Below are 26,341 nucleotides of genomic sequence, written 5' to 3'. Positions count from 1 at the left end.
TTTTGGTTTTTTTTTACCCAATCAATCTGGGATGCATCTGTCCCCACATGCCAGCCTGCAAATTTCTCCCTCGCTTTTAGGGAATGTACTGAAGGATGAATGGTCCAGAGAAACTTTAAAGCAGCATCTCTGCCTCTGGACTTTGGGAGTCACCGTTTCCACACTGTGCCAGAGCATTCCCTCTTCAAACACACGACATGAACATGTCAATTGAATGATACGAATGAGGTGAGCCAAGTCAAACATCTACTCTTCTATCAGAAAACCTCTCAGGCACTCAAGTGCAAAGCTGTGCAGCGGTAACATCTACAGAAAGTTTTTTTCTGGTGCTGAAGCCCCCAGTGGGCAGCCCAGGCAGACCAAAGCCCTCCTGCAACTTCTCGGCGCTGTCTCCAGCTGTTTGATATCACTGCAATGGCACAACAGGAGCTCCCATTAAGGGCTCAGCTGCACTTTCCTGCTGGTTGATCCGCTACACCGTATTTAGACCACTCCTTCTTACTGGAGAAACTCTGGTAAACAAGGGAAGAGCAGCGATTTTGCAACCACAGCGTTACAGTGTTGCAATCACTGCTGTTAACACCAGCTCTGCTCAGAACAAGGCTGATGTGTGGGTGAGCTGCAGGAGCCCCAGCGACACACAAGCTCCAAACTGAAGAGAGAACACAGGTTTCGAAGTAGTTCCACACTCATGTATGTTTGAGCTGCATTTCTCTACATCCCATAGAGAGTCAAGAAGCTGAGACATTAGTTCCTCAGAAACTTTATTTTCATTCAAACTACAGAAATAAAGTAGTACCTTCCAATTTCCCATTATATTTTCTGTGTATTTGTACGGCTCAGGGCGAGATGCACTAGGATAAACTACCCTGTACATACGGAGGAAGATAAGGCTCAAAAACTAGCTTTACTTCAAAGAATGCCAAACCTGACCTATGAGGTTGGCTCCAACTCTTTGATAACAATAATAGGCACAACATAGGAAAAAAGATTGATCTAAACTACCTATTTGTAAGCAAAATCCAATAAATCATTACAGAAAGTCAAAGAAACCTTTTAGAAATAACAAAACAGTTTTCTACTTTGAAAAAATAGATGAGTAATTTTTGCTTTATATACGATATATTCACACACACTTTCAAGTATCATTTTCACTATTATCATACTTACATGGCTAGAGATAAAAAAATGAAATCCCATAAGCAGATTATTATGCCAAAGAAGTCACACACGGTCTTTATCTGGGTTTAGCAACACCTGGAATTCTCCATGGTATCACAGTGACTAAAAAAAGCAGTGACTAGACTCAGTGTAATTTTTCCCTTTATTAAACATGTTTTAGTAAGGCTTGAAAAGCATCTGGATTTAGAAAAATGGAGACAAGAAAAGCATAGGCAGTCATAAACCCCACGCAGTCATAAACCCCACAAATAAAGCCCACAAATTCACAGCTAAGCTTGTCACACGCTCAGTACTAGCAGGGAATAAAAAAAAATAAATCTGAGTTGTTTGGTTAGCAGGCAAACTGATACCAACAGGCAGACTTCAGCTAGGATGTTTTTACATTTAAGGCATCACACAGAATAACAAGTTAATGCTGGGAAGCATAACAACCATCATGTGCACAGCCATAATTCACATTTAGCTCTGGACACCAGAACCTGCTTTATTTCAAAACAGAAAGGCTAGGAGGGAATCCCATAGTCTTTTGGGAAAGTGCCAAACAGCCACCAGGCAAGAGGAAGAGTGACCGTGGTTTTTATCACAGGGAAAGGAATTTAAGTGCTTATTAAAGGCTTTGCTGCAGTGCCAGAGCCAGACACCTGAAAACAAATTCTGGCAGAATACAAAACTTCTAAGAGCTAAAAGACAGAAAATCTGTTCAAGCAGCTGCAGTGAATGGGTGTCCCACAAGGAGTTTAAAAATGGCCAAGCCATTTGTTCAAGCCTTTGGGAATTAATAGCTCCTGGAGCTCTGCAGTCATGATGGAGAGGTGCAGCAGGTGCCTTCCATAGGCCTGGTTCCACACTGCTTGCTAATGCACTCTGCACTTCCACCCTCCAAAGAATTTAGATGGACAGGTATGAAATGCCTCAAAATGAAACAGACATGACCAGGAAGGAAATAGGCATCACATTTCCATTTGCCTGTTTCTTGCCCAATGGGAAAAGGCACAAAGTCTGCATTAAAAAGTTATTTTAAGACCTAAGTAAAACCTATTAGCAAAAAAATGTTGCAGAAACCACTGACTGTTTTCAAGAGGGCAAAGTCATCTAAAAGTTAAGTGCCAGCCAGGCAGCCTGAAAGCTCAATGGTTTTAACTATCAAACTTAACTGTCTGGAAGAGTACTTGAGTACAGATGTTCTTAAAAACTAGTTTTAAGACCATCAGGCCAAGACTCAAAAATTAAACTTGTTGGAAACATGGGAGGTCACATATCAAAGGGGAGATCCATGACACTTCCAGAGACTAAAATGAAAGGTTTTAGGTTTTGGGGTTTTTTTTTTGCATTTAGTAAGAGTCCCAAAATGGAGTCCACAGTACTTTCTCCAAACAATTTAGTAAGAAAGGATTCCATTAGGTAGGATGGAAGCTTTGAGCTCACTCCAAGCTTGGCTAAAAGCCACTACTCCAAGTTTCCAGAATTTGGGTAAGATTGAAGTTAAGTTTCCTGAGCTAGAGACAACTTGTTAGACAAGACAATGACAGCGCAGCAGGACAAAGAGAAGCGACAATGAAAAGCATCGCACAGTCCAAGACTTAATGTTATACCCAGAAGCTGACAGTTCTCACATATTCCTAATCTGTTGCCCCACCTTCACAGGCTGTATTTTGGCACATTCTTACACCTCTTCTAGCACAGCAATTTCTGCTGTCTTTCCTTGCTCTGGTTTTGTAGCACATAACCCCACTTCTGTAAGATGCTTTATACATTTACTCTGTAGTCTTCCCAGGCTTGCTAAAACCACACATTGACAGCAGCCTCTCCTTTAGCTGGGAGTTTAAGGACACCGAATACTCTGCAGCAATAGGAGACACTTCAACATTTACTGCTTTGTCCTCTCCTGAGCCTGTGGCTGTTCTAGTAATACACAGAATGGAGAGCTCTCAGCTTTCTTTCTCAGCACACAAACTACACCATTATAATCAGAAGAACATTAGTATGCAGCACAAAGTGATTTGCAAGCTGGAGAAAACAAGTTTTGTGGTCATTTATTTCCTGTAAAAATGAATTAAAGGCATAGGCTGTATGTTTGAGAAAACAACCATGCCAGCTAATTTCCCCTCAAGTCTTCTAAAAATACTGCAATTGTTATGTGAGCAGCAAAGAGCCTCAAATCAACGCACCTGCAGTTTTCACACTACAGTGCAAGTTAGCTGGCTGCTTCAATAGGTTCAGGCTCAAAAACCTGACGCCATACCAATCGCTTTTCTAGCTGAAGAAAACGCTGCTACCCTAAATAATACTCTGGTCAGTCTCATAGTGCAATGAACGAACCCAATACTCTGTAGTTCTCACAACAGCACTCGGGTTAATCTCAATGCTCTTCACAAAAAGGGCAGCAGCACCAGTTACCAGTGACACTCCTTTGAGGGAGCCTGGCTGCCATGCTCCCAAATTACACACACACAGTCACCACTCGGGAGGCTGATTCATCTTCACATTCCCATGCAGGCAAGCACTACTGATGATTAGCTGAAGCTGGCAAACAGGCATGGACTGCTATATTCTACTATCAATGGACCTATTAAACTAACCTGACTTGCTCTCACACCTGCTGAATCAGGACAGGCAACCAGTTACACAAGAATCCACAGACACCAGCCCACAAACAGCCTAGACAGCTCTGTCCACATTCACAGATATCCTGGTTGATGACCAATACTGAAGGCATAGCATCTTTAGATAGAGATGTCTGTTCTAAGTGTTTCTATTAAACGGCTGTAATAATGATCCAGACATTTTTGGCATAGTCTCATATGCTCCTTATGACACATTTCTGAATAAATGTACAAGAAAAGTGTTCAAATCTATTTCAGCACAGAGACACTTCAGTGTCTTCATCAGGCAGATGCAACTGAAGCTTCACTGCCAGTGACTAAACTTGCTTTAATCAGTTATCACAAAGATCAAAACCCCAATAAACACCTGCCTTGATACTTAGCTAAAGAAAGGCTCCACAGCCCTGGCAAGATCTTTAAGTACATCACTCACTTATAAAAAAAAAGCAAGAAATCAGCAATAAAGCACTGATTTTGCTGCATGCTCTAAGAGGTGGAAAGAGCAAGCCCCTCATCTTCTGCTCAAAATAAGTGAACTTGACCCTCAAAATCTCCTCCATCCTGTGAGCTTCCAAGTAAACTAACAGCTCTCTGAAGTAACTTACAAACAATGAAACAAAGCTCCAACTACTCAGACATATGTAATAGCAAGCTATCTAGATACTCATACTTTTTTTTGTAGCCATGTCTCTGGGATGCTCTACTTGTACTTTATGCATTATATCCTTAGAGCAGAATCACTCACTGAAGCACTTTTACTGTAGCTCCTACCTGAACTAAACAGCTTTCTGTGTACTCTTAAAATTCTTGGTTGGGCATAAAACAGAAGTCAAAAGAGAAACAACACAAACCATGATCAATCAGACCAACCACTAAGAAAGAACAGTAGCCACATGGATAGAATTCCACTTTGATTTAGGGTGCTATCTAATAGGTTTATTAAAAGTTTCAACAGACTATAGCTCCAGACTTTATCCTTCTTGGAAGACACTACAATAGAAGCCACAGTAGAGACTGCCTTGTCACAAGAGGTACAAATACTTGCTGTATAGATGGAGAAATAAAAGGACAAATCTAGTTGTCTAAAAGACAATTCACTGTACACATTTTATTTACAGTTTTGTACACTGTCTTAGTATGAATGGGACCGCTTTTCTACTTGAGCCATTTTAACCAAAGCAAAATAACCTAAGTAATACAAAGTGTTAAAATACAGCATAAGATACAAAAACAGACATACTATTTCTAGTAAGGAATGTAAATTATGGTGTTACATTAAAAAAAAAAATCCACATTTATGTTCAGGAAATCACACAAAAAGATCACTGATTTGACTGAAATGCATAAATCCGTAGCAAAGCTCTGATGTTACAAAAAAACCAAAAAATTACCAAAGAATGCACAAAATTCATGTTTATTCCACCTTTGTCATACTCCCAGATTCTTCACCAAGTGTTACATGAGCAAAAACAACTGAAATCAAAATATCACTAATGTTATCAAATAGGGAAAACAAATAAATTAATCTAGCAGCCATCAGCAGAGGTTACAGCAAAGATGATGCTGTATAAAAAAATTGCTAGAAAACTGTATGCACCATACTCTTTTCCAAACCAGCAAAATCTTACTGCATACAATGCAAATGTAAAACAGAGTAATTTCCTGCAGGTACAGAAATGCAACTTCTTTTCTGAATACTGTGGATAAACAAATTATTTTTTGCAATAGTAATGTTTCTACCAAGCTATTACAGAGTGGGCCAGAAACACACTTATGGATTTGGGGGGGTGAAGTGTACTAAAATTCCGATTGGTAACAGTTACTTCGGCCAAAATAGAAAAATTGAACATAGAAGTACAAGACAAAGGCGAATGAGACTTCTCACAAATCTTAGCAACATTTAGATGGAAATCAAATTTAAATGTAGTCCACTCTGCTTTTGAAGAGGCTTTGGTTCAGCTCCCAATCTCGATTGCTTGACGCAGTCTCCTATGAAAGAATACTCAGAAGGTGTCGTCTTAAACAACAAACCTATTTTTAGTGGTGGAGCCGCTCTTAGTAGCTGTGTCTGCATGGGACTGATAACCAATCACTATCTTTGGAGGAAGTCCTAATCTTTCCTTGTATACTCTCCTGGAGAGGAAAAGAAATAAAACAACAGTTTAAGCAAAGTCCGTAAGAAGGAATTAGAATCAGGACACCTGCTTTTAAGATCTGGGGACACCATAAAAAAAGAGTTGCCTATTTAGAAACAATTTCTCAGATAAAGGACTTGAAATATGATTTTTCTAGCGTACTGCATCTCAAACCCACCCAAAGTCTTGTAAAATGACTTACCACATATAATAGGACAAGCTCTTCCAAAAAAAATAATTACCAGGCCTAAATAAATGCAATATGGAGGGACTCTATACTGCATTCATGTGAGTATCATTAAACCAGAAAGCTGTATTTCCACATACAGAAACTAAACAGCTATGAGGAACTCATGGCTCATGATTCCAGAACTACTGAGATGATAAAGTCACCTGAACCAAAGAAAACAGCAAATCCCTGGAACAGTCAGTTCTAATCACTCCACACACCATGGCTGCGGAGAGTTGCTGTCTTTCCTTTAACTACTGACAGAAAGAGGAGTCCCACAGACCTGGTCACAGGCACCTTACCCAATAGAAGCTTTAAGAAAAACCACCTTGGATCTTATGTCTAAAGAGAAAGCAGCAGCAGTACCTGCCTTAGACACGACCACACACACAGTGCTCCTTAGCACAGAGTGAGATGCAAGTCACTAACAGCCGCTCCTGTCTGGAGTTAGGGTAATACAGGAGCAAGCAGGCAACATAACTCACACCTTGGTACTTGTGTCAGTTTGCAAAACTTTTAACTTTTTCATAGTTCTCTAAAGGAGTCAACTCCTTAGTTAATGGTTTATACCTTCCTAAAACGCTGTCTGATGCCTACTAAGTTTATTGCAACATTGTGACAGCAGAAGATGAAAGCCCTAGTTTTGCTTGTTTATTATTAAACACTTACCATTGAAGCCTGGAGACATGACTGTACAATGAAATTGTTAGTAGAAGGCAGACACATTCTTAAAGGCCCAAACAAAAGCATGCATCAAAAGAGTCATCAGGGAGTGAAAAAAGTAAGCTGCTATGCCTAACAGTTCAACTTTGGCTTAAGACAGATGCACTAAGCCAGGAAAAGAAATATTTTCCTTGGTTTGCATAAGGTAAATGGCCTACAATGACAAATTTAACAGCAAGTTATTCCGAAGCATCAGTTCTACAGAATCCAATAAACACTTGTGTAATTAGTAATTGTAATGACATCATTGTGTAAATAGTAACTGTGTAATTAGTAATATCTGCTACACACTAGAGGACAACATGCATTTTCCATAGCACAGACTCAATCTGAGATAATTACTCTTGCTTTACTTAAAGACTAGAGCATGCAGGTCAAATAACCCACAAATCATCAGCTTTGCTTTATCTGTACTTAAACAGAGGCAAAACATAGAAAAACACCTGTGGAGTTACACAGCTCATCACTGTACAGCTTTTTTCCCCTCAAATTTGTGAAACATCCTTCTGTGCTTAAGACACCTTTCCTATCTTATTTGTAAGCATCACTTTCCTGGAAAAAAATTATATCAATGCTCTACTCTTACTGACTACTCACCTTTACAAACTGGCAGGCTGGAACAGATTGCACATTACCTACAGTTGTTAATTACAACGCCTCATTGTGAAATGAGAATTTTTGCCAAGATTTGTGTATGGGCATCTGTTAGTAACTACTCTGTACTGCAGCACTACCTTCACTGTAGTTTAGAAATGAAGAATTGAACACAATTTGGCACAGTTACTTAGGCTTGGGATACAGCTCTGCACAGGCTCCACTTGCCTGAAATGCCTCCTCTATCAAGCTAACTGGCTTTACATGCATGGTTACACTCCACAGAGCTGAGGCAGCGACCACGTTACTTACCCTATATGCGTAACAGCATCCCTGTTTTCACATTCAGTTGTCCATATTGCTATTTTATCACCCTTAGTTCTAACATTAACAACAGCACCACACACATCATCACTGTAGTCATCGAATGACTCCCCAATAAGGCACAGCAGCTGTGAAAGAGAAAGCAGTTCAGAGTCAGCATCCTGTTCTGTAGGCAAGCACTCAGTGTACACAAGGACTGATTTTTTACAGTCACATTTTACTGCCTACAGCCACTTGCCATCCAACAATCACTTTCTATTTATTGCAATGTCTTCAAGTTCCAAATATTACAAGTGAACATACTCTAGTAGGGTATCTTCCTTCTAGTCTGAATTTTCCATTCCTCCTCCTCCTCTGCCACCTGCTGCAAGTTCTGACACAGCTAATCATTTCCATTGCTGCCTTCCACCCCATCCTCCCAATCCAAAACAAGAGAAGAATTGATTAAAGCACTGTATTCTTCTTTCTACAGCACACTTAACACAGATGGACCAACCTGAAATTTTAAGCGTTTCTATCCATTATCTAGGAAGAACCTGTTAAGGATTATTTGCACAACATCAGGTACATAAGGTTTCATTTCTATGCTGCAGTCTATCAATTCAGAGGTAAATCTGACTGCAGCCAGACAGTAAGTGCTATCCAGTGAAATGTTACCTCCTATTGACACAGAAGCTTCAGCATTTCCATAAACTCTAAAGTGGGCATCAACAATCCTGAACAGGGTTTAATACAATGCACCAATGCAGGTGTACAAGTAACACAAGATTTTTCCTCCCAGGTTTGTAGCAGTGAGGCTTGGAATTGGCCAGGAACATCACACCGAGCAGGGTCACAGCCCTGTGCAGCATGCTAACTGTGAAAGCGGTATTGACCATCTTCAGCTTGCAACTTGTAAAACAAGCAATCCTGATATTCAAAACGAATGGTTTCTTGTGCTTGAGACAGATTCGCCAGGACTACGCTGAATTAAAAATCTTTCTGCACACTGAATCTGCAAGTGGACACTTGTTTCCTTCACTTGCACAGTACATGAAATACACCGCAGTTATGTCAGTTTTGTGGTATCACTGATAACATTTGGAAATTCAACATGCTTGCAACTTCTCAAACAGAGCAGGTCTTCCAGTACCCATCAGACCCCCAAGGGCTGGCTCACTCAAGGAAATGCGAAAAGGACAAAGTGTGCTAATGAATGAATCAGGTATAACTAAACATGCTTTAAATGTTACACCCAACTGCAGGCTGCACACACTCACCAAATAATTCAAGCCATAAATGGTTGAGATCAAACCACACACAAACATGCAAACTATCAACCCACTATCTTAGTTCACATGCAAGCAAAGATGACTACCATGCTCAATGAACACTACTCAGGTACATTTTTCATGAGTGTTGCACAACAGGGAAAGAAGTCTTTTCAAATGAAGTTTAGCTTACAGTTAAGAACATTATATCATAATAAAAATTTGTTCCAAAGGGGAGTTATAAAGACTTTGATTTCTATTGCAGAAAACTGGTTGCATATAATTACTGGAATTACAAGTGACAGGGCTGTTTCAGGGCACATATCACAGTCACCTGGGTATTTAGGCTCTGTGCCATTGCTCACTGCTAAGCAAAAAGCAGAGCCCTCTAGCCTTTAGTTTGCACAGTCTATCTACATGTTTCCAAGCCATATGTCATGGCTATTAGCAGTCAGGACTCACACATGCTTAGGCCAAGTACATGCAGCAGGATGTTAATTTGCTCACATGCAGTCACACTACCCTGTACTGTAAAGCTCTCTTCAAATCACAACTACAGTGACTACAGAGATCCTGAAAGTTCTGACATTTTGGATACCTCAGCTTTGATTCTGAAGGTCATTGCTCCCTTTTAAAGGGGTGTAATACTCCTTGCCTCTCACAAAAACAAGGACAAAAGATGAGAGATTTGCCAAGACTGCTGTGCATTGTCCTGTCTGCAATCCATGTCCCTAATTCTTAGATCGCACTGAACTGTTTTAGGCTATTCTGAGTCAGTTCCTAGACACATTTTTCTGTAATACATTTACTGCAATCCACACTAGAAATATATTTACCATTCAATTCTATTCCAAGAGATAAGAGCAATGGAAAAAAGAAGTATTTTTATGGTGTGTATATACAGGATCAATGTGCTATTATTGTTTACCCCAGCATTAAGATAAATACAGCAAGAAAAAAGTAAATCTGAAAGTCCCTTGTTCAAAGCCAAAACCTGAAAACTATTCACTTTTTTAAGAGTATTTGTAAAACAAATTGTTTTATCAATTGAACCAGCAAGTTGCACTCAAGGCAATGTATTATTTTCACAGTAGTTCAACAGCAATGTTCCGCACATTACATGGGAAACGCTTCATCTGTCCTACAGAACTCTCCCTGCTGCTGCCTGTTACAAGGAATTAAGACAGAATATACCCACATGAAGGATCACTATTGAAAAAACAAGTTTCAAATACAGCCTGTCAATAAAACCCTACAGGACACTCCGCTGCCAAGAAGTGAGACTAGCACAGCACCCAAATATCAGACCAGTTAAATGTATTTTCACACAAACGTAAGACTCCTCAGCTGCCACTGGTGCTTACTGTTTCTAGCCAGAAGCGATCAAGGTCACTTCGTCTCTGCTGCTTGTTTAGTGTAATTAGCCATCGGCCTCCGCGCTTGTTCTTTTCATCTTCCCACATGGGCTCAATCCCATCCTGCAAAGAAAGGCCGAAAGTTAAATCACACTCCTTCTCTTTTTCCTAAAGAACCACCAAAAGGCTAGTGATAACTGGAACAGTTAGTTAAGAAAGAAGCGTACAGTTTACGACACGCACCAGAAGGTCCTGAAATACTGTTCTCACACCAATATCAAACTTCCAAAATAACAAGTGCACACTAGTGAATTTTTGGTTCTACAGAAGCATCACAGTCGAGGCAAAAGTCTTAGCTACATTTGCATTTTAAAAAATCCTGAGGCAACAAACAAAGACAACCACCTGCTTTGTCCTGCATTAAACCAGAACGTAGCTGCTAATTTTATCTGGAGTCCTTATTTTATGTCTTGCACTCATTGCAAGATCAGCCAAGTGCTTCACTCATGCATACAGATTATTTCACTGAAACAGACACCTTTGGAAGTCTCTCTCAATGACTTCCTTCACATACAAGGTGAAAGTAAGAGGATTTTCACTGTTGGAGGAGGGGGGGGAAATATCAAGATACCCTTTCAAAGCAAGATCTTGATTCACATTTTGCCAGTGGCCCTGCACTGAATTAAATGATTCTGCATGTGCTCATACAGCAAAGCAGCCAGCTACTGCTCCCATATCAACCAGCCATGCTGCACTTCAGAAAGTCATTTAAAAAAATAGAGTAACTGTATAGACAGAGGAATTCTGTTAAGAATTGCACGACAAAACTTGTGGCTGAAAACTAAGTGTTCAACATGCAGGATGGAGTGGTGTCATCTCACTTTAAATATAACACCCTCACTGGCAGCTGCAGAGCTTAAACTACTTCATCACCTTTAAGAGGACCTCTTAAGAGGTCACAACTGAAGGGCAGCAGTAAGAGATTGCCCAGAAGCCTGAAAGAGTTGCCAACTCTATACCTGTTCCATGAAGTTACATAATTATTACTGCTTGATGACAAGCAAACACAGAACAGATACATGTAATTAAAACACAAATTAAGGATTTATGCAAAAAATACAAGCATTATCCATAGGTATCCTAATCTCTGAAGGGCCAACAGCTTCTTAAAATTCTAGAAAGCTTTCTCAGTCACCTAGAATACCATTACCTTTGCAAACCCAAGCAGCAGCACCTCTTCACTACATAAAGCTGCTGGGTCTACAAACAGTGCACACAGTCTGCTGAGGAGGCCCAGCCTGCAGCTACATTTTATAAGCAAAGGAGGAAGCAGGCACCAGCACTTCAGGGACTGTTTAGGTGCTGGAATCCAGAAAGGAAGCTGCATGATAGAAGCACTACCAAGACGTTAGGATTTAACTTAGAGCCCCAATTCAGATCTCCACCCCAGCTGAGGAATGATTTCCCATACACTTTCCCTCTTCACTAGTCTGGACACTTCCTCAGCATGTTCTTATTGTCCATGTTGGGTGCACTCTCCTATTTCATGTTTAAGTAATACAGCATTTACCCAGTAGTATAAAAATTAATAGGAGTAACGTGCCTCTGGCTAGCAGTACCCATAAGGAATACTGGGCAACACTGCTGTCTCCCAGAGACATTTTAACTCATGTCACATCAAGTGACAGAGCTGGAAAACCTTGCATATTGGAAAAATTTACACTTAATTGTTTGCACAAACATCTCAAATGTAAAACAAACACTAAGAGAGTCACAGATTAAAATCTCCTGTCTGTAATATGTGTTAAAGCAAGTACTTGCAATTTCAGAAGTAGTGACAACATGATTTTCAGACAATGTTTGGGACTTCCCAAAAAAAATTAACACCTTTATGACATTCCCAACCACATTCCTAGATGTCTTAAGTGAAATATTTGGACAGTATCTTGCTTAGTCAGGAAACAACCCATCAACATCCTCAACTCAAGAAAAAATGCTAGCAAGCCTACCTTAAAGAGCGAGTAGTCACAACCAGGCATTAAATTACTAGAGAGCTGGATATGGTTGTATAAACTATTGGAGGGAAAAAAAGCAGGATTAGAAACTAAGCATTGTTTTAAGGTACAAAATTCTTAAAGAATTTAAGACATATGACCAAACAAAGCCCAAAAATTAAGGAGCAATAAAGTTATTTCAGAAGCAACCCTATTTCTTTAGTTTTTTTCAACAATATAAAAGTATCAGTATTAAGATGTTCTAGGCTTAAAGCAGCAAAATGGAATATGAACCCCACAACTGCTTTTAAACTACTTTCCAAGGCTTCTTTTAAACATAGTTCAGTTCATAGTTTAGAACTGAAGTTCAAAGTTATTAGGAACATAACACACTGAGCTTTCATGGCAAGAGGTTCTCTGTCCATGAGTATTCTATACCTTCATGGAATAAGGATAATTGTTTGTATTTCTAGGGCTACTCACACTGCTGAGAAGTTTGGTTTTTTTTTTAGGAGAAATGCTCAACCTTGCTATTTGATACAGCACTCTAGGTATGAATGCTGTAGGCCTGATAATTCAAATTAAGAACTCAAAAGGCAAAAACAGATGATAGACAAAATGTCTATTCACAATTAAATTTACAACCGTGCAATTCAGAAAAACAATCAAAGGAGTACATAGTGTCTCCTCCTCAAATAAGGAGATGGATGCCTTTTGCCATCCCTAAGAGGTCAGACTTCAGAAAGAGGCCTGCACATTTTACTGCAACCTGTAGCCCAAGACCAACTAATACCAAGGCATAGCTTAGCATCAAAAAGAAAATTGATTAGTGTGATGTTCTAACAATGAGAAATCACACACAGGAATTTGTAACACCAGTTACAAATTTAACAGTTTACCTCTGAGATTTTCTTCCCAGAACAACACACCTATTTCGCCCTCCAGCCACAAAAGAGGTGTAACTTAACTGCTGGTGGCTGATTTTATACCTTCACTGCAGACATCTAGATTACGCACTTTTTAATTACCAAGACTATCTTGGATATAGAAGCTCAAAAACTTACCCTTAACCAACTTCAGTAGTGAGCTTCAAACAGCTCAGATGCCCATCACATACCCCACCACTGTCAGATGAGTGAACCATAATTTGCAGTCACCCCCATAGTAGGAATGGGGAAGCTGGTTACAAGCCCAGAATCCCATTCCCTGTCGGGACTGCACCAGTAAAGTCACTGAAAAGGCTGAAGCGTATTTCCTCCCTCTGCAAATGGGTCACTGATGGGTCCTATTACTACACTCAGACTCCATCTCCCTCCATGGGATCACATTCAAAAAAAGTATGCAACAGAAATAAGAATTCTACCACTCAATGTAGCATGAAACACTAAGATCAAATTTATAATGTTTTTTTTTTCACTCTCAATTTCACAGCACCTGCATTTTCTCCATGTTTTAGCATTATGGCAGGCAAAATCTTGATTGAAGCAAGTGTTTGGAGAGCACAGGCCCACCTTCAAGGGCTTTTTATTGCTGTTGGAGCCTAACCACACTCACAGACCTTCAACTTAGAATGAAGGTAATTTCTTCTGTAACCTCTAACAAATTTTTTTCAAGAATGCCATTAATCTGCACGAGTCTCAATTATCACGCTCCAGATTCAGGCACTCTTGAACATGCGACGTGAGCCAGTGGTCAATTTAATCAAGGAGGAAAATGTGGGGCCATGGAAGTGGCAATCAGTTGGCCACCAGAATTTACAGGTTCATGTTACTGTGAGATAGCTACTGCACAAATTAAATGTTCTACATGTCTGTCACGTACACATGAACATAAGCAGTGTTGCAGTGTTTCAGCAAGACAAGGTACATTTAAAGGATGAAGAACTTCTCCATTTGCATTTTCTTCAACATACTTCACCTTTAATTTTGTAAATACTTCAGATTACAAACGAGAATTTGCAGTTAATGGGAGTACTTTATGGTTTTTTGACTTGGACAAAAGCTTTGCCAACAAATCCCAAAATTATCACGCAGATTGAAAAAATCTTTACTTACGCCCAAAAATCCTCAACGGTATCGAACTTTGAGATAAGACGAAGATTTGCTTGCCAAGTTTTGCTCTTGTCATTTTTAAAAAACCAGAGTGCCCATCTGAAGGAGAACAAAATAAAAACATCTAGAAATTAAAGTATATTAAAAATGTAGTTATTTCTATTGTTATATTCAAACTAATTGCAAACCTTAATATTTTTTGAGCATGGAAGTCAGTTTTCATCAATAAGCTACATGATCAATTCTTTACAGACTAACAATGTTTGTGCTTTCATTACAAGAATCCTGGAAGACTATCAATCCATTAGGTAAATATTTTCAATAGCTTTGGAATGCTTTTAAGACTCTAAACTTCAGATGTTTCTCCTTGCTGTCACTGCTAAACTGCAATCCCCTACCACAAACAACTGACTATGGTCTAAAACAACACCAACAATTCAAACTGGGCTCCCTGGCCAGTAATTTCCTTATAAAGGTTACATAAGCAAATTAGATCACTCCAAAGCTATGTATGACATGAAAGCTTCCCAAGCACTCACATACTAGGAAAGCATAAATTTTAAAATGCAAGCTGCATTGAGCTTACTAATGGCAACCACCTCAAATGCCCACAGATTGATCGTTTCAAGTTTTAAAAGTACCATACATAAAGATGAGACTGAATTAAAAAAAATCATCTCTGCTGAGTAAAAATATCAAAACAAAATTGAACCTTTCACACAAAGATGCTCTTTCTGAATCGAAAAGGCATCACTGCAGCAATTTAAAATGCTGGAAGAGGATACCTAATGAGGTACTTAATCAAACAGTTGGGTTTTTTTTCCACTTCGATCATTTCAGTAGTGTTGAAATAACTCAGGTTAGCACTAGGCTATATTTATCTTCTCTCAGCAGAGAGCTTTAAGTCAGTAGGTGTCAAATCTATTGTTTTGAGACTCTTCCTGACATTTCAAACCTAGTTTTAAAAGTTTACTCCATTCCAGTAATAGCCTCACTAACACTTATAAAGAACTGTTAGCATCAACTTGGTCAAGGTGTTTAGAACAAAGAGCAGGAAGACAGAAGCTGAAAGACAACAAGGAAAATGGGATACACGCAGCATAGCACTACAGGGAAGCACTGTTTTCCACACTTGCTCAAAACTTAAAAACTAAGAGTAAGGTATCACTTGGTAAAAGGTACCTGCCAACAATAAGTACTGAGCATTCCACAGTAATTTATCAGCTCACTTGGAGAAAATTACTTCCAAGCTGGTCTTTTCGAAGCTGTAAGTGGGCTTGAATTTCTAACTTCGAAATATAATTTTAACTACAAGTTTTTACCACCGACACCTTAATTTACCCAAGTACAAGGCAGAATGCAAGGTTTCCCAGTTCTAGTGGGCAGCAGCTTCACCTCAGTGTCAGCCTCTTAAAAATCAACAAAAGCTCTGCCTGCCTCCAACTAAAAGCAAAGTCATGCTCTTTCAAAGTACCTGGCTGCATTTTGAAAACTTGGAAAGATTTTCAGCTTCTGTAACTGCATTATCTGAAGAAGACTCTGAATATTAACATCTGGAGCAGATTCTTACTCTGCAACCCCACTGCAAAAATCTTCAAAAAAACCGCTGAGAATTCCCAAAATACTGCTAGAGAATATAAGGTTAACAAGAGCTGCAAAGACACAGGCATTTGTCTATCCCTGGCAAAACTACAATCAGTTTCTGTACCATTTACCTGTTTTGTAGTGGATGTTTAATATACTGTTCAGGGCTGGCAACCTCCTGACTAGGTGCTGGCTCGGTTTTCTCCTCTTCTGCAGGTTGGGGGTTGGGAGTGGTTTCCTGTTTGAAGAAAGGAGTTATCATACATTCCTTCACAATTTTTATTGAAGAAATTTAGTTCTCTGAAGTTACTTTAGAAAGGGTAAAGCTAAGAGTTCCTATAATTTATCTTGATTGTGGGCCCAAAATCACATAATGGAAGCACAATTTGCATCTCTTTATTCCTCAACATCTGAACAGGTCCTACAATAAACACTAACTGCAGGAATTTGCATTGTACTGTTCAGTGATTTGCTTCCTATGTAATTTATTTCCAAAATGGTTTACTATACATACTTGTCTAATTTTGAAGTTGTGTATTTCTAAAATAGCACTCAAAACTATGTAATCTAGAATATGCACATCTAAAATAAATTCAGAGAATAGTAACTTCAGAACAAAAATTATTTTTATCAGCTTTTGATAGAGCATCACTTGAAACAGCCTCTGTTATTTAAAAAAAATCTATTAATACAAGTAGAAGATAAAACTCAAATTCTCAGATCTAAAATCAGCTACTGCAAGCAGCTAGAAGCCAAGCCAGTAGCACAGTTATCTTTATATTTGCAACATCATCACGAACCAAACAGAATTTGAACATGCATCAGTTCTCAAGTTTCCAACTGAAATAAATGTATTTACTGATTTAGTATGTATTAAATTGATTGCAAGAGTTATTTTTCAACTTTCTAGAGACAGCTCTAGAAATGTTAAATATACTTTAACATAAAGTAGTAAATTATATTCTCTTTGCATGCAAACCCCCTCAGGCTTGTCATTCAGTTTGAGAAGTGACTGTGTCAGATTTGAAATTCTAGTGCCTTTCCTTCAAACCAGGGAAGGCAAAACTTCATGGCGAGGCCAAGTGTCCCTGCCAGTTACCACCATCCCTCCATAACCTGCAATCCATGCTGGAATATCACAGAAACACAGAATGAGGACCATAGCTCCTTCCCAAGGGCGAACACAAAAATACCTATACAGCTGACCCCATGAAAGAAAAAGCATTTCAGTAATATAAATAAAAGCTAAGTAAAGTAGACCCAAAGACTCTAGACATTTCCAAATGTGGTAATATAGGAGTAGTATTTAAAAACTAATTTAAATTTTGTGGTTTTAACAGGAAAAAGTAACATAGGAGTGAATTAAGTAATGTTAAGCAATTTAATTAATGGAACAGTTCACTCCAGACTTCCACATACATTTATCACACCAAAGCTGTTGAAAAGTGGATTTGAAGTGCTAAGGCTGTTCAATCTTCACAGACCCAGCTAGCAAACTCTCCTGGATAACACCTGAAGATCTGTCTTAACAGAGATTTTCTTTTCATTATCAATATATTTAGCATTATTAAGCATGATATTATGCTTTACATCAGAGAAGTTACTCCTTTATGGCTGAAAATAATCAAGTATGCTTTCGTTCACTTGAAAACTTTAGTTTACCTAAAAAATACCTCATGACATTGCAGAACACTCACATGCACCTGCATTCACAGTGAAGAGACTGACATGTCAAGATCTAACAGGAGTACTTGGCCAGTACAATAGCACAATTCCCTTCCTCTAAATAAAACTAAATGCTTTCTGAGGATCTCCCAAAGAGATCATCACTAACAAGCCCACAGAAGCACAGTGTTGAAAAAGCTGTCACATCTCCTCCAGTGTAACACTATAAAAAGCTAAGCAGACCTTCAAAAAAACATTGAAAGTTTTTCAAAATATATCTGAACACAATTTCTAGTGTTGTCCCCACTTATTTTTGGTATCATTCATCTTCAGTCACACAAAACCATCCCACTGAACAATTCAAGACAGACAGTGCACAGAAGCTGTATAATTCACCAAGGAAGCACTTCAATAGTTCCTCCTTCACATTATCTGCATTGTATTAAAAAGAAACAAGTATAGACAACTAAAATTTCAGTGTGGTTCCTTCAGGGGCTTCCAACTAGAAAATTTAGGAAAGTTACATGTGCAAATAAGAAAAACTCGGCTGATATTCTGGAATAGCACCAGGTTTTGTGATAAAGCTTGCTTTCAATCACAACACTCTGCAGCTGTGAGATCTAATATTCACAACTGATTTACAAATGCTATTACACTAGGAATTTTAACATCAAACAGACTCACTCTTGGTGAATCCAGATGCAGAGCATCTTCCATAAACAATTTCAGTTGGTAATCTCATGTTTGTTCAGCAACTAGCTTTCAACATACAAAGAGCTAATCCCGAAGTCTCCCTGGTCACTCTTCCAGAATTATCACAACTATATAAAATGGAAGAATCAATACAAAGCCACTGAACAAATGCAGGGCTAAACTGTTTCATAACTTCTGACAAAAGACAACATTAGAAAGGATTAAGGTAGCATATTCAGACAAAAAGAAAAAATGCAATGAGCCTCAACACTTGCCTGGTACACTGATAATCACCCTTCACATGAAATTCTGGTTTTGGACGAACAGAAGACATCTGACTCAGCACATGCATTTACTTAAGCCACCACAATATCAAGTCCCTTTAGATATGCTGAAAGCTACATGGCATTCATGAAACTCGGACTAACCATTATTCAAGCTCCTGTCCAAAACAAGAGAATGACAGCTCAGCTCCAAGGCCCACCTAACAATGACCTTGACCCAGAACTGTGCCACTCCCTCAAAAAACTGTGCCACCAAAAGAGACTTTTTCAGCACCAGGCTGCCCCATCAAGGATAGCTACAGGCCTACACACAGAACTTTTTATTAAAGAACATTATTTCTGGCTGGCCTCAGAGAGAAGCCTAAACCAGCTGATTTTCACTTCCTTCTGTTTCCCACAGCCATCAAGGAAAACAGAAAAGTAACCATTTTAATTTTTGGCTGGTTAATCACTATCAGCTCCTCTTTCCTTTCATCTTACCTTTAACTCACTGTTCTGAGTACCAAAATGGAATGTTTGTATACCAAAGCACTTCCTGTTATTAGTCAAATAGAAACTATGTAAATTTGTTAATTGGTATTTAAAGTCCATTTAAAGTCCTGATATCCAAGAAATTCTACAAGAAATTGCATACAGTTTTATTGTTCCATGTACAAATACCACATGAACTAATGTTACTGTGTACATTTTAGCAATTCACAGCTTGGAACCCTGCAATTGCAACACTATTAACCAAAGTCAGACTGACTCCGCCTGCAGTTTCTGGACTACTTTATTTAAAATCCTTCATAATACTTTACCATTGCATTAGTAAAGAATTACTAATGTATTCTTTAACCTAAAATTGACTCTATACACTAAGTAACCACTGAGTTTGCTGCTTTTAAAAGTAATAAAATAGGGTAGTGTTACCAGATAAACTGGAAAGCTTCACATGGCCAATCCCACTTCTCATACACAAGACAGCACATAATTAAGTGACATTTATTCACCACCCACATGGTTTTTGATGTAGGAATCAGCCTGCAGAAGTCCATGAAACATTTGCCTATTCAGCATTTAATGACTCTGTATACCTGCAATTACTTGGATTCGGACACTTGCAAATTTAATTGGCGTTATTAACTCTTTCTCCACAGCTCATAATGACCACCATATCAAAGAAAGGTGTGCACGTCACTGGGACAGGAAACAAAGCATTTACAATAAAAACTGCTTCATCAGGTTCGTTTATTAAGGAGAACAAGCAGCTTGACTAGGTTTTACCAAGGGCTTTCAGATGCTGCCCAGACCACATTCATGTCATTAGCTGTCTACAGAAGTTGTTCAGCAAGTCCAGTTGGAGTGCAACAATTATTGCCCAAAAGGCCATAACCTAGCGCTATTACGTGCTCTTGGTGAAGGTTAAGAGAATTAATTAGTGGAAGAGGCTTTCCAAGTCTTCTTCCATTAAACCAAAATAAGTTACATTCTGGAGTTTTCACCTTCCTGTTTAGGGTTCCCAAAAGAAGAAAACTGCATGCCCCAGTTACCTGATGTCTTGGGAAAAACAATTTCTACTATCTGCTGGTCCTTAAGTGTCTTGTGGTAACTGCTATGACACTACTGTTAGGATAATTTCTAAAGCACAATATTCAAGAGCTACTTATTTCAAAACATTCTGGACCAGAAGAAAAAAAGCACACCCACAAGCAATTATTACATCTTGTAAGAAAACAAACCAAGTGATGATTTGACACACAACTCTGAGGAACGAATGCAGAGTGGCAAAAATCATATGTAGTACATGCAATAGCAACTGGAAGAGAGGTACTAACAGCCACCTGTTACCAATTTAAAAGTGTGAGGTAGATTTCCAGACACGAGGACAAAAAAAGGATTGCTACTTGTTACACAGCAAGGCGTAATAGAGAGCAACTATTCTAACATCATCACTTAGAACACCAGAGATTTTTAGAAAGGGAGTCACTATTAGAACACAAGCATGAAACTTGATTTTAGCTGAGTGACATCCCTTCACTTTACAACAGAAGTGAATGCGTGTACAGGAGAACAGGAAGAAAAGACTCAATAAAAAAGTCACACGCTTCCTCCATGGTCAAAGGTTTTCTAGGAAATCTCACCTGAGATTTAAAAGACAGAGAGACTATTTACAGCCCTCTTGACTTCTGCAAAATGGGTTATGTACTCATGAATATGCCCATCAGATTTTCGCCATTTAATTCACAAACTTCTAGCTAGCATTAGCAAACAGCTTAGAAGGAATATCAAACTACCTCAGTATCTTTGTGGTTTTTGTAACTGCCTAAGCAAGATGACCTTGCGCTAACACCTCTTACCCCAGCCTGCACCCTGCTGCTGCCTTTGCTACTGGAACACAAAATCTACCCATGGGATGACTTACCACATATAATCTGTCAGTTCTTAGGCACTCTGACAAGAAAATTTCCCAAAACTGCTGGGGAGAACAGTTCCGATGATTCAAAGAACAAAAAGCCTCTAGTCTCCCCCAACACTGCTACACAAAAGGCCTCCACATTCTGCATGTATACTGAGCCCCTGGTTCAACAAAGCACAGAATTTTATATCAGCTGAAAATTTAAGACACATTCAGTATTCCAAAAATAATTTAATGTACCAATGGTCAAAGAGAGGTCTTCAAAGAAAAAGTACTGGATGCACTACTGGTATGCCTAGTGACTGCAAAGGATGTCATACATACAGGTTATCTGATGAACAGCACAGAGGACAAGAGAAACAAACCTCTAATAAAAATCTCAAAGAGTTAAAACTTTTCTGCCTTACATCCACTATACAGAATGAAGGACAACTGGCAGGTGAAGGCCACTAACAACAGTCATGTTACAGCACACTTACATCTGCACGTCACACACTCACACCTTCTTAACACCAATGTCCTATACAGGAACAGGTTTTAAACTTCAAGAAACAAGATAATAAATGGCTTCTAAACTCAAGTTTAACCTTGACTATAGAATATTTCAAAAGGGAAAGACAATTTATCTAAGGAAAAAGTGCCATTAATTCACATACAAAGTCTGCATTTCTCTTTCACAATTCAGGCACTCTACCAACATCCCTTATTTAATGCTCCCCTCTATCTCCTCAAAATTCAAAATAATCTTTACAAAGCTGCCAAAAGGACACATTTTCCATCAAAAAGTTTCCAATGTACCTCTACACCTGCAGGTAGTACCAGTAAATGAAACACAGCTTGATTTCATTTGCTATTTTTATGCATTTCTTTGAAATAAGTTTGGTATTTTATATGCTGTGTGAAATGTAATTATTCAAAATTGCTTTCAAAAGCAATACTTAAGAAAATACTTTAGAAAAGTGTTTATCTCAAAAAATTTACAAGATGTGCAACATACTCCACTTAGAGGAAGCTCCATACTCACTCAGATATGTTATTTGAAATTCAAAAGCTCGTGATAAATATTCTCAATTATAAAACAGCATGAAAGGTACATCTATCCTGTATCATTTAGAAAAATGCAATGAGCAAGCAACTGTGTTCACAATACTGCAGTTCAATGTTACACTGACTTCAAGCAAAGCAGGTCACTGACTTCTACAGCAGAAATACCCAGCAACAAGAGCAAGTCTAAAGTTGAATTAAACTTACATGCTATCTGTCTGCAAATAATGCAAAATAAATACCTTTCAGTCTACACTGAATTTTAGGAGCAATTATGAACTTTCCAGAATTTTGAGGAACTATACCACTATGCTTGTAACTCCTTGAGATAATAGTTTCATTTAAATAAAGTTTTGATTCCCACCTATGTATGATTACCTTCTCAAACAAGCACTTTTCAAATTACAGATAACTGAAACGTCACTGTTGTAGACTAAAGAAACCAGAGTTAAATTTACAAGAATTGTGTTTATGACAATAAATGCCATTAAGCAAAAATACAAAAGAACCATGATGCCAATTCCAATTTGCACAATGAGGGATTAGATTTATATGCACCTAAAAGTTACAGGCTTTGTGCAGATACATTTTAAAGTCACCTTTGGTAAATTACTGTTTACTAAAGCATTACTACTGGTGTTGTTGTGGACTTTCTGCATGGTTTTACCTGATCACATTTAATCCTCAAAGGCTGTATGAGCACTCTAACAGGTGACACTTGTGCATATTATCAAAAATTAATCTGAATATCTTAAAAAGAAAAACCTAGATATCACAAGAAAAACTGAGAATTCTAACTTGTCAGTGTTATAAAGGTTTACATCCTCCCTGTTAAGTGGAGAAGCAAGCCACTGTGCAATTGGTCTGTATTTACACAGAATAATCTTGCTTTTTTGACAACTATTATGGGACTCTCTACAGAACTCTCAACTCAAGTTTCTGTATTGGTTAACAGTCCGAAATATTTTTTCAAGCCTTTTAAGACTTTCAATGTATACTACTTTTGAAACCATGACAGTACTAGAAACATCACTGATCTTACTAGAAGCTGGTATTAAAAAAAAACCCAACCCATACTCAGTTGTATTTTCATTTCCCAGGCCACATTCTCCCACCAGGAAAGCATTACAGATGACATCTCTACAAACCCAGGTCCAGATTTTGCAGGTGAGCAACAGAAAGGCCTCCCTATGATGAAGAGGTAATCCCTAACCACGGATGCAATTAAATTGTTCAGCTGCAAAGCACGCAGCATTTCTGCAACACCTCTGACCTCAGTCACTGCACAAGTCTAACTTGAGGCTTAGGCAGGAGAAGGGAGCCAGCTACAAGGACAATAAACAAAGACTTTGTTATTTACTGCAATTTGAAAATAAGCAAGCACAGGTGATAGCTGACTCCTGAATGAGAACACACTGCTGCTACGGCAGAACATTCTGCAACTGTGTTAATTACTTCAACTGCTGTGAGTATTGCCCCATCTTCTACTTTTAGGGGTTCAGCACAGCTGCTCATGGTGAACTGCATCTAGGCAATCAATCTTGCTGGGACACACCATGACAAAACCAACTGTTTACTTTCTGCTACATTAGGCCCAGATCTACCACAATGTGCAGATGGAGTTAATGGAGAAAATGGTGCAAAGACAGCTTTTGTGCCAGCAGCACAGCAAAGAAAGCCACAAGGTGCAGGCCTTTAGAGTAATTTTGATTTCCAAAGGCTATATTGCAAATTATTTATTGCAATTCCTACTAAGCTCCACAGTCACAAAGCACTGCACTGAGAGGAAGCCCTCATCTTCAGATACGCAGGCAACAACTCAAAGACTGGCTTTGGATGTGGAAACAAGTGTTTAGCACTGGCTGAAGAACACGGGAAGGGTGCTGCTGGTGGTCTCTCTTGCTCTCTTAATAACTGACACTCTCCCTGTACAGAACTGCTGCCATGCCATTTATAAATGCTGACCCACATCAAGCTCTTCCACATAGGTAAAATACGGGGTTTGGTTCACAGAAGAAAGCCATTAAGAGAAAAATCAGTGTCCCTTACACAAAGGGGCAAAATTAAGTCTATATATACAACCACTGATTTTTAATTTTTTTTCACTTTGTCTAAGTGTTACAAAGCCTCCCCAAACAGCACACTGGCTATTTAGTCACAGCTGGTATGCACAGCAGCAAGACACCAGCCCTCTTTAACTGTGCTTTCTTGTAACCCTAACAGAGTCTTCTGCTGTCCTCTCCTCATGATACACAATCATGTGGGATTAGAATAACAACTGTACTTGGATCACTTCCAGCCGCTCCAGCTCATTATGGAAGTGCAGGCTGGGGCTACGTTTGTAAGACCGAGTTTAATACCATGAACATAACTTATCACCTGGAAAAAAGAAAAAAAAAAGAAGTACTGAATTATCACGAAATGTCTGAAAAGAAAAAAAAATAAAGCAAACACCCCTCGAATAAAAGATGACACAACCTGGGAAAGACAATTTCGTTTGCCGACTCTCACCAGCCGGGCTGCTGTCGCGGCTGCCCCAGCAGCGTATCTGTGACTTACCGACGCCGCGCTCCCTCACCGCGGCGCCTCTGCCCGGGCCGCCGGGCACAGCGTGCCGGGAGCGCGGCCCTTGCCCGCTGCCGGAGGAGCCGCCCCTCGCCGCCCGGCTCGCCGCGGCGGCGGGAACCAACATGGCCACCCCCACCGCGCCACATGCGCCGGGCGGGCCGGGCGGCCGCCGGGGCCGCGGGCGGGGCGCCACACAATGGGCGCCGCCGGACCGCGGGCCCCGCTCCCGCCGGGCCCCGGCGGAGCCGCGGCCGCCGCACCCGGGTGGCAGCGCCGGCACAGCCGCGGCGCCCGCCGCCCCCTCCCCCGCCCCGGCCCCTGCGAGCGTGCGCTCCTCGCCGGCCTCCCGGGCCAGCCGCCTCCTGCCTGCCCGCCCGCCCGGGCCCCCGCCGCGCCCTCGCTCGTCGCGGCCGGCGAAGCGGCGCCTCGACGAGGAGGAAGAGGATAAGGATGCGGTGGGAGGAAGGCAAAGGAAAGGCGGGCGGGAGAAGGGAACGCGGCACTCACCGGCTCCACCGCCGCCATCTTAGAGCGCTCGGATCGCGGACGCACCGCGGGGCGGGGCGGGGGCGGGTAAAGGCCCCGGGCCGCACGCGATTGGCAGCCCGGTGGTCACGAGAACCCGGCGGCCGTTTGGGGCGCGGTGCTAGCCGGGAGATGTAGTCTTCAGGCGCGGGGGCCGCCGGGAACCCCGCCTACTGTCGCCTGGGCAGGAAGAGGCGGGCCGGGGCAGGAGCGCCCTCTCGCGGCCGCTGTGGGAGCGGAACCGCCCGCCCGCGCGGAGCGCCTGAGCCGCTCGTCCCCAGAGCACAGCGCTCTGCGGCCTCCTGTGTCCCGAACACAGCGCTCCGTGGCCTCCTGTGCCACAAGCACAGCCGTGTGGAGCCCCTTGTTCCTTGAACACAGCGCTTTGTGGCCCCTTGTCCCCAGAACACAGCGGTGTGTCGTCCCTTGTTCCTTGAGCACAGCGCTCTGTAGCCCCCTGCCCCCAGAACGCAGCGCTCTGTGGCCTCCCGTCCCCAGAACAGAATTAGAGAATCACTTAAGTTGGAAAAGAGCTTGAAGAACATTGAACTGTTAACCCAGTACTTCCAAGTCCAGCTCTAAACCAAATCCACACGCGTCACATCCACGCATTTTTCTGAACAGTCAGGGATGTGATTCCCCCACTGCCCTGGGCAGCCAGTTAAACCACGTAAACCCAGCCATGGGATTCATTTCAGTGTTGTGATTTGATTAGTACTTATCAAAGGGTTCAATAAAGAAAAACACAACAAAAACATAATTGAGTTCTTAACCTTTTGTAATACTGCTTGATGAAACAAATACCATAACAGTTTTCAAAGAAAAAGAACTGGGGCATATCTTAATCTCAGGGACAAAACAGAAATTGAAAAAGCAAATATTTCCTCTTAAACCATATAATTTTAAATCACATTATGATGGCAAAACAAGAAATAATCTCTGAAAATGTTACATTCAGAAAGTACATGAAGCTTTTTTTTGCTTTTTGTTTTTGTCCAATGGCATACTGTTCATTTTACCAATTTCATAAAATTTGATTTATGGTAATTCTTTATAGATGGTTTGATGCAAACCAGTAATTAGTAAATCTTCCTATTTATTTGCCTAATATGTTGCCATATGGATCTTATATTTCCCTTT

The 26,341-nt window shown here is 40.2% G+C and overlaps 1 protein-coding gene across 4 annotated transcripts; it reads right to left on the bottom strand.

Moving 5' to 3' along the window:
- Positions 1-4,202: 4,202 nt before the first annotated feature.
- EIF4E (eukaryotic translation initiation factor 4E) lies at positions 4,203-25,313 on the bottom strand. Of its 4 annotated transcripts, none has more exons than XM_038134903.1 (7): positions 25,184-25,311; positions 16,156-16,262; positions 14,444-14,564; positions 12,405-12,468; positions 10,405-10,518; positions 7,779-7,918; positions 4,203-5,918 (listed from the first exon to the last, which is right to left on the bottom strand). In XM_038134903.1, exons 4-7 carry the CDS (start codon positions 12,432-12,434, stop codon positions 5,804-5,806), a joined length of 399 nt encoding a protein of 132 aa, XP_037990831.1. In that variant the 5' UTR covers positions 12,435-12,468; positions 14,444-14,564; positions 16,156-16,262; positions 25,184-25,311; the 3' UTR covers positions 4,203-5,803. The 4 variants fall into 4 exon arrangements, with proteins under 4 accessions (XP_037990831.1, XP_037990828.1, XP_037990829.1 ...); XM_038134900.1 differs by lacking the exon at positions 25,184-25,311 and adding an exon at positions 24,668-24,837; XM_038134901.1 differs by lacking the exon at positions 25,184-25,311 and adding an exon at positions 21,071-24,363.
- Positions 25,314-26,341: the final 1,028 nt, after the last annotated feature.

This window comes from Motacilla alba, chromosome 4 (genome assembly GCF_015832195.1).
Source record: "Motacilla alba alba isolate MOTALB_02 chromosome 4, Motacilla_alba_V1.0_pri, whole genome shotgun sequence".
NCBI classification, from domain to species: Eukaryota; Metazoa; Chordata; class Aves; order Passeriformes; family Motacillidae; genus Motacilla; species Motacilla alba.
Note: the sequence above shows the minus strand (reverse complement) of the source record. Positions and strands in the feature narration are given on the sequence as shown.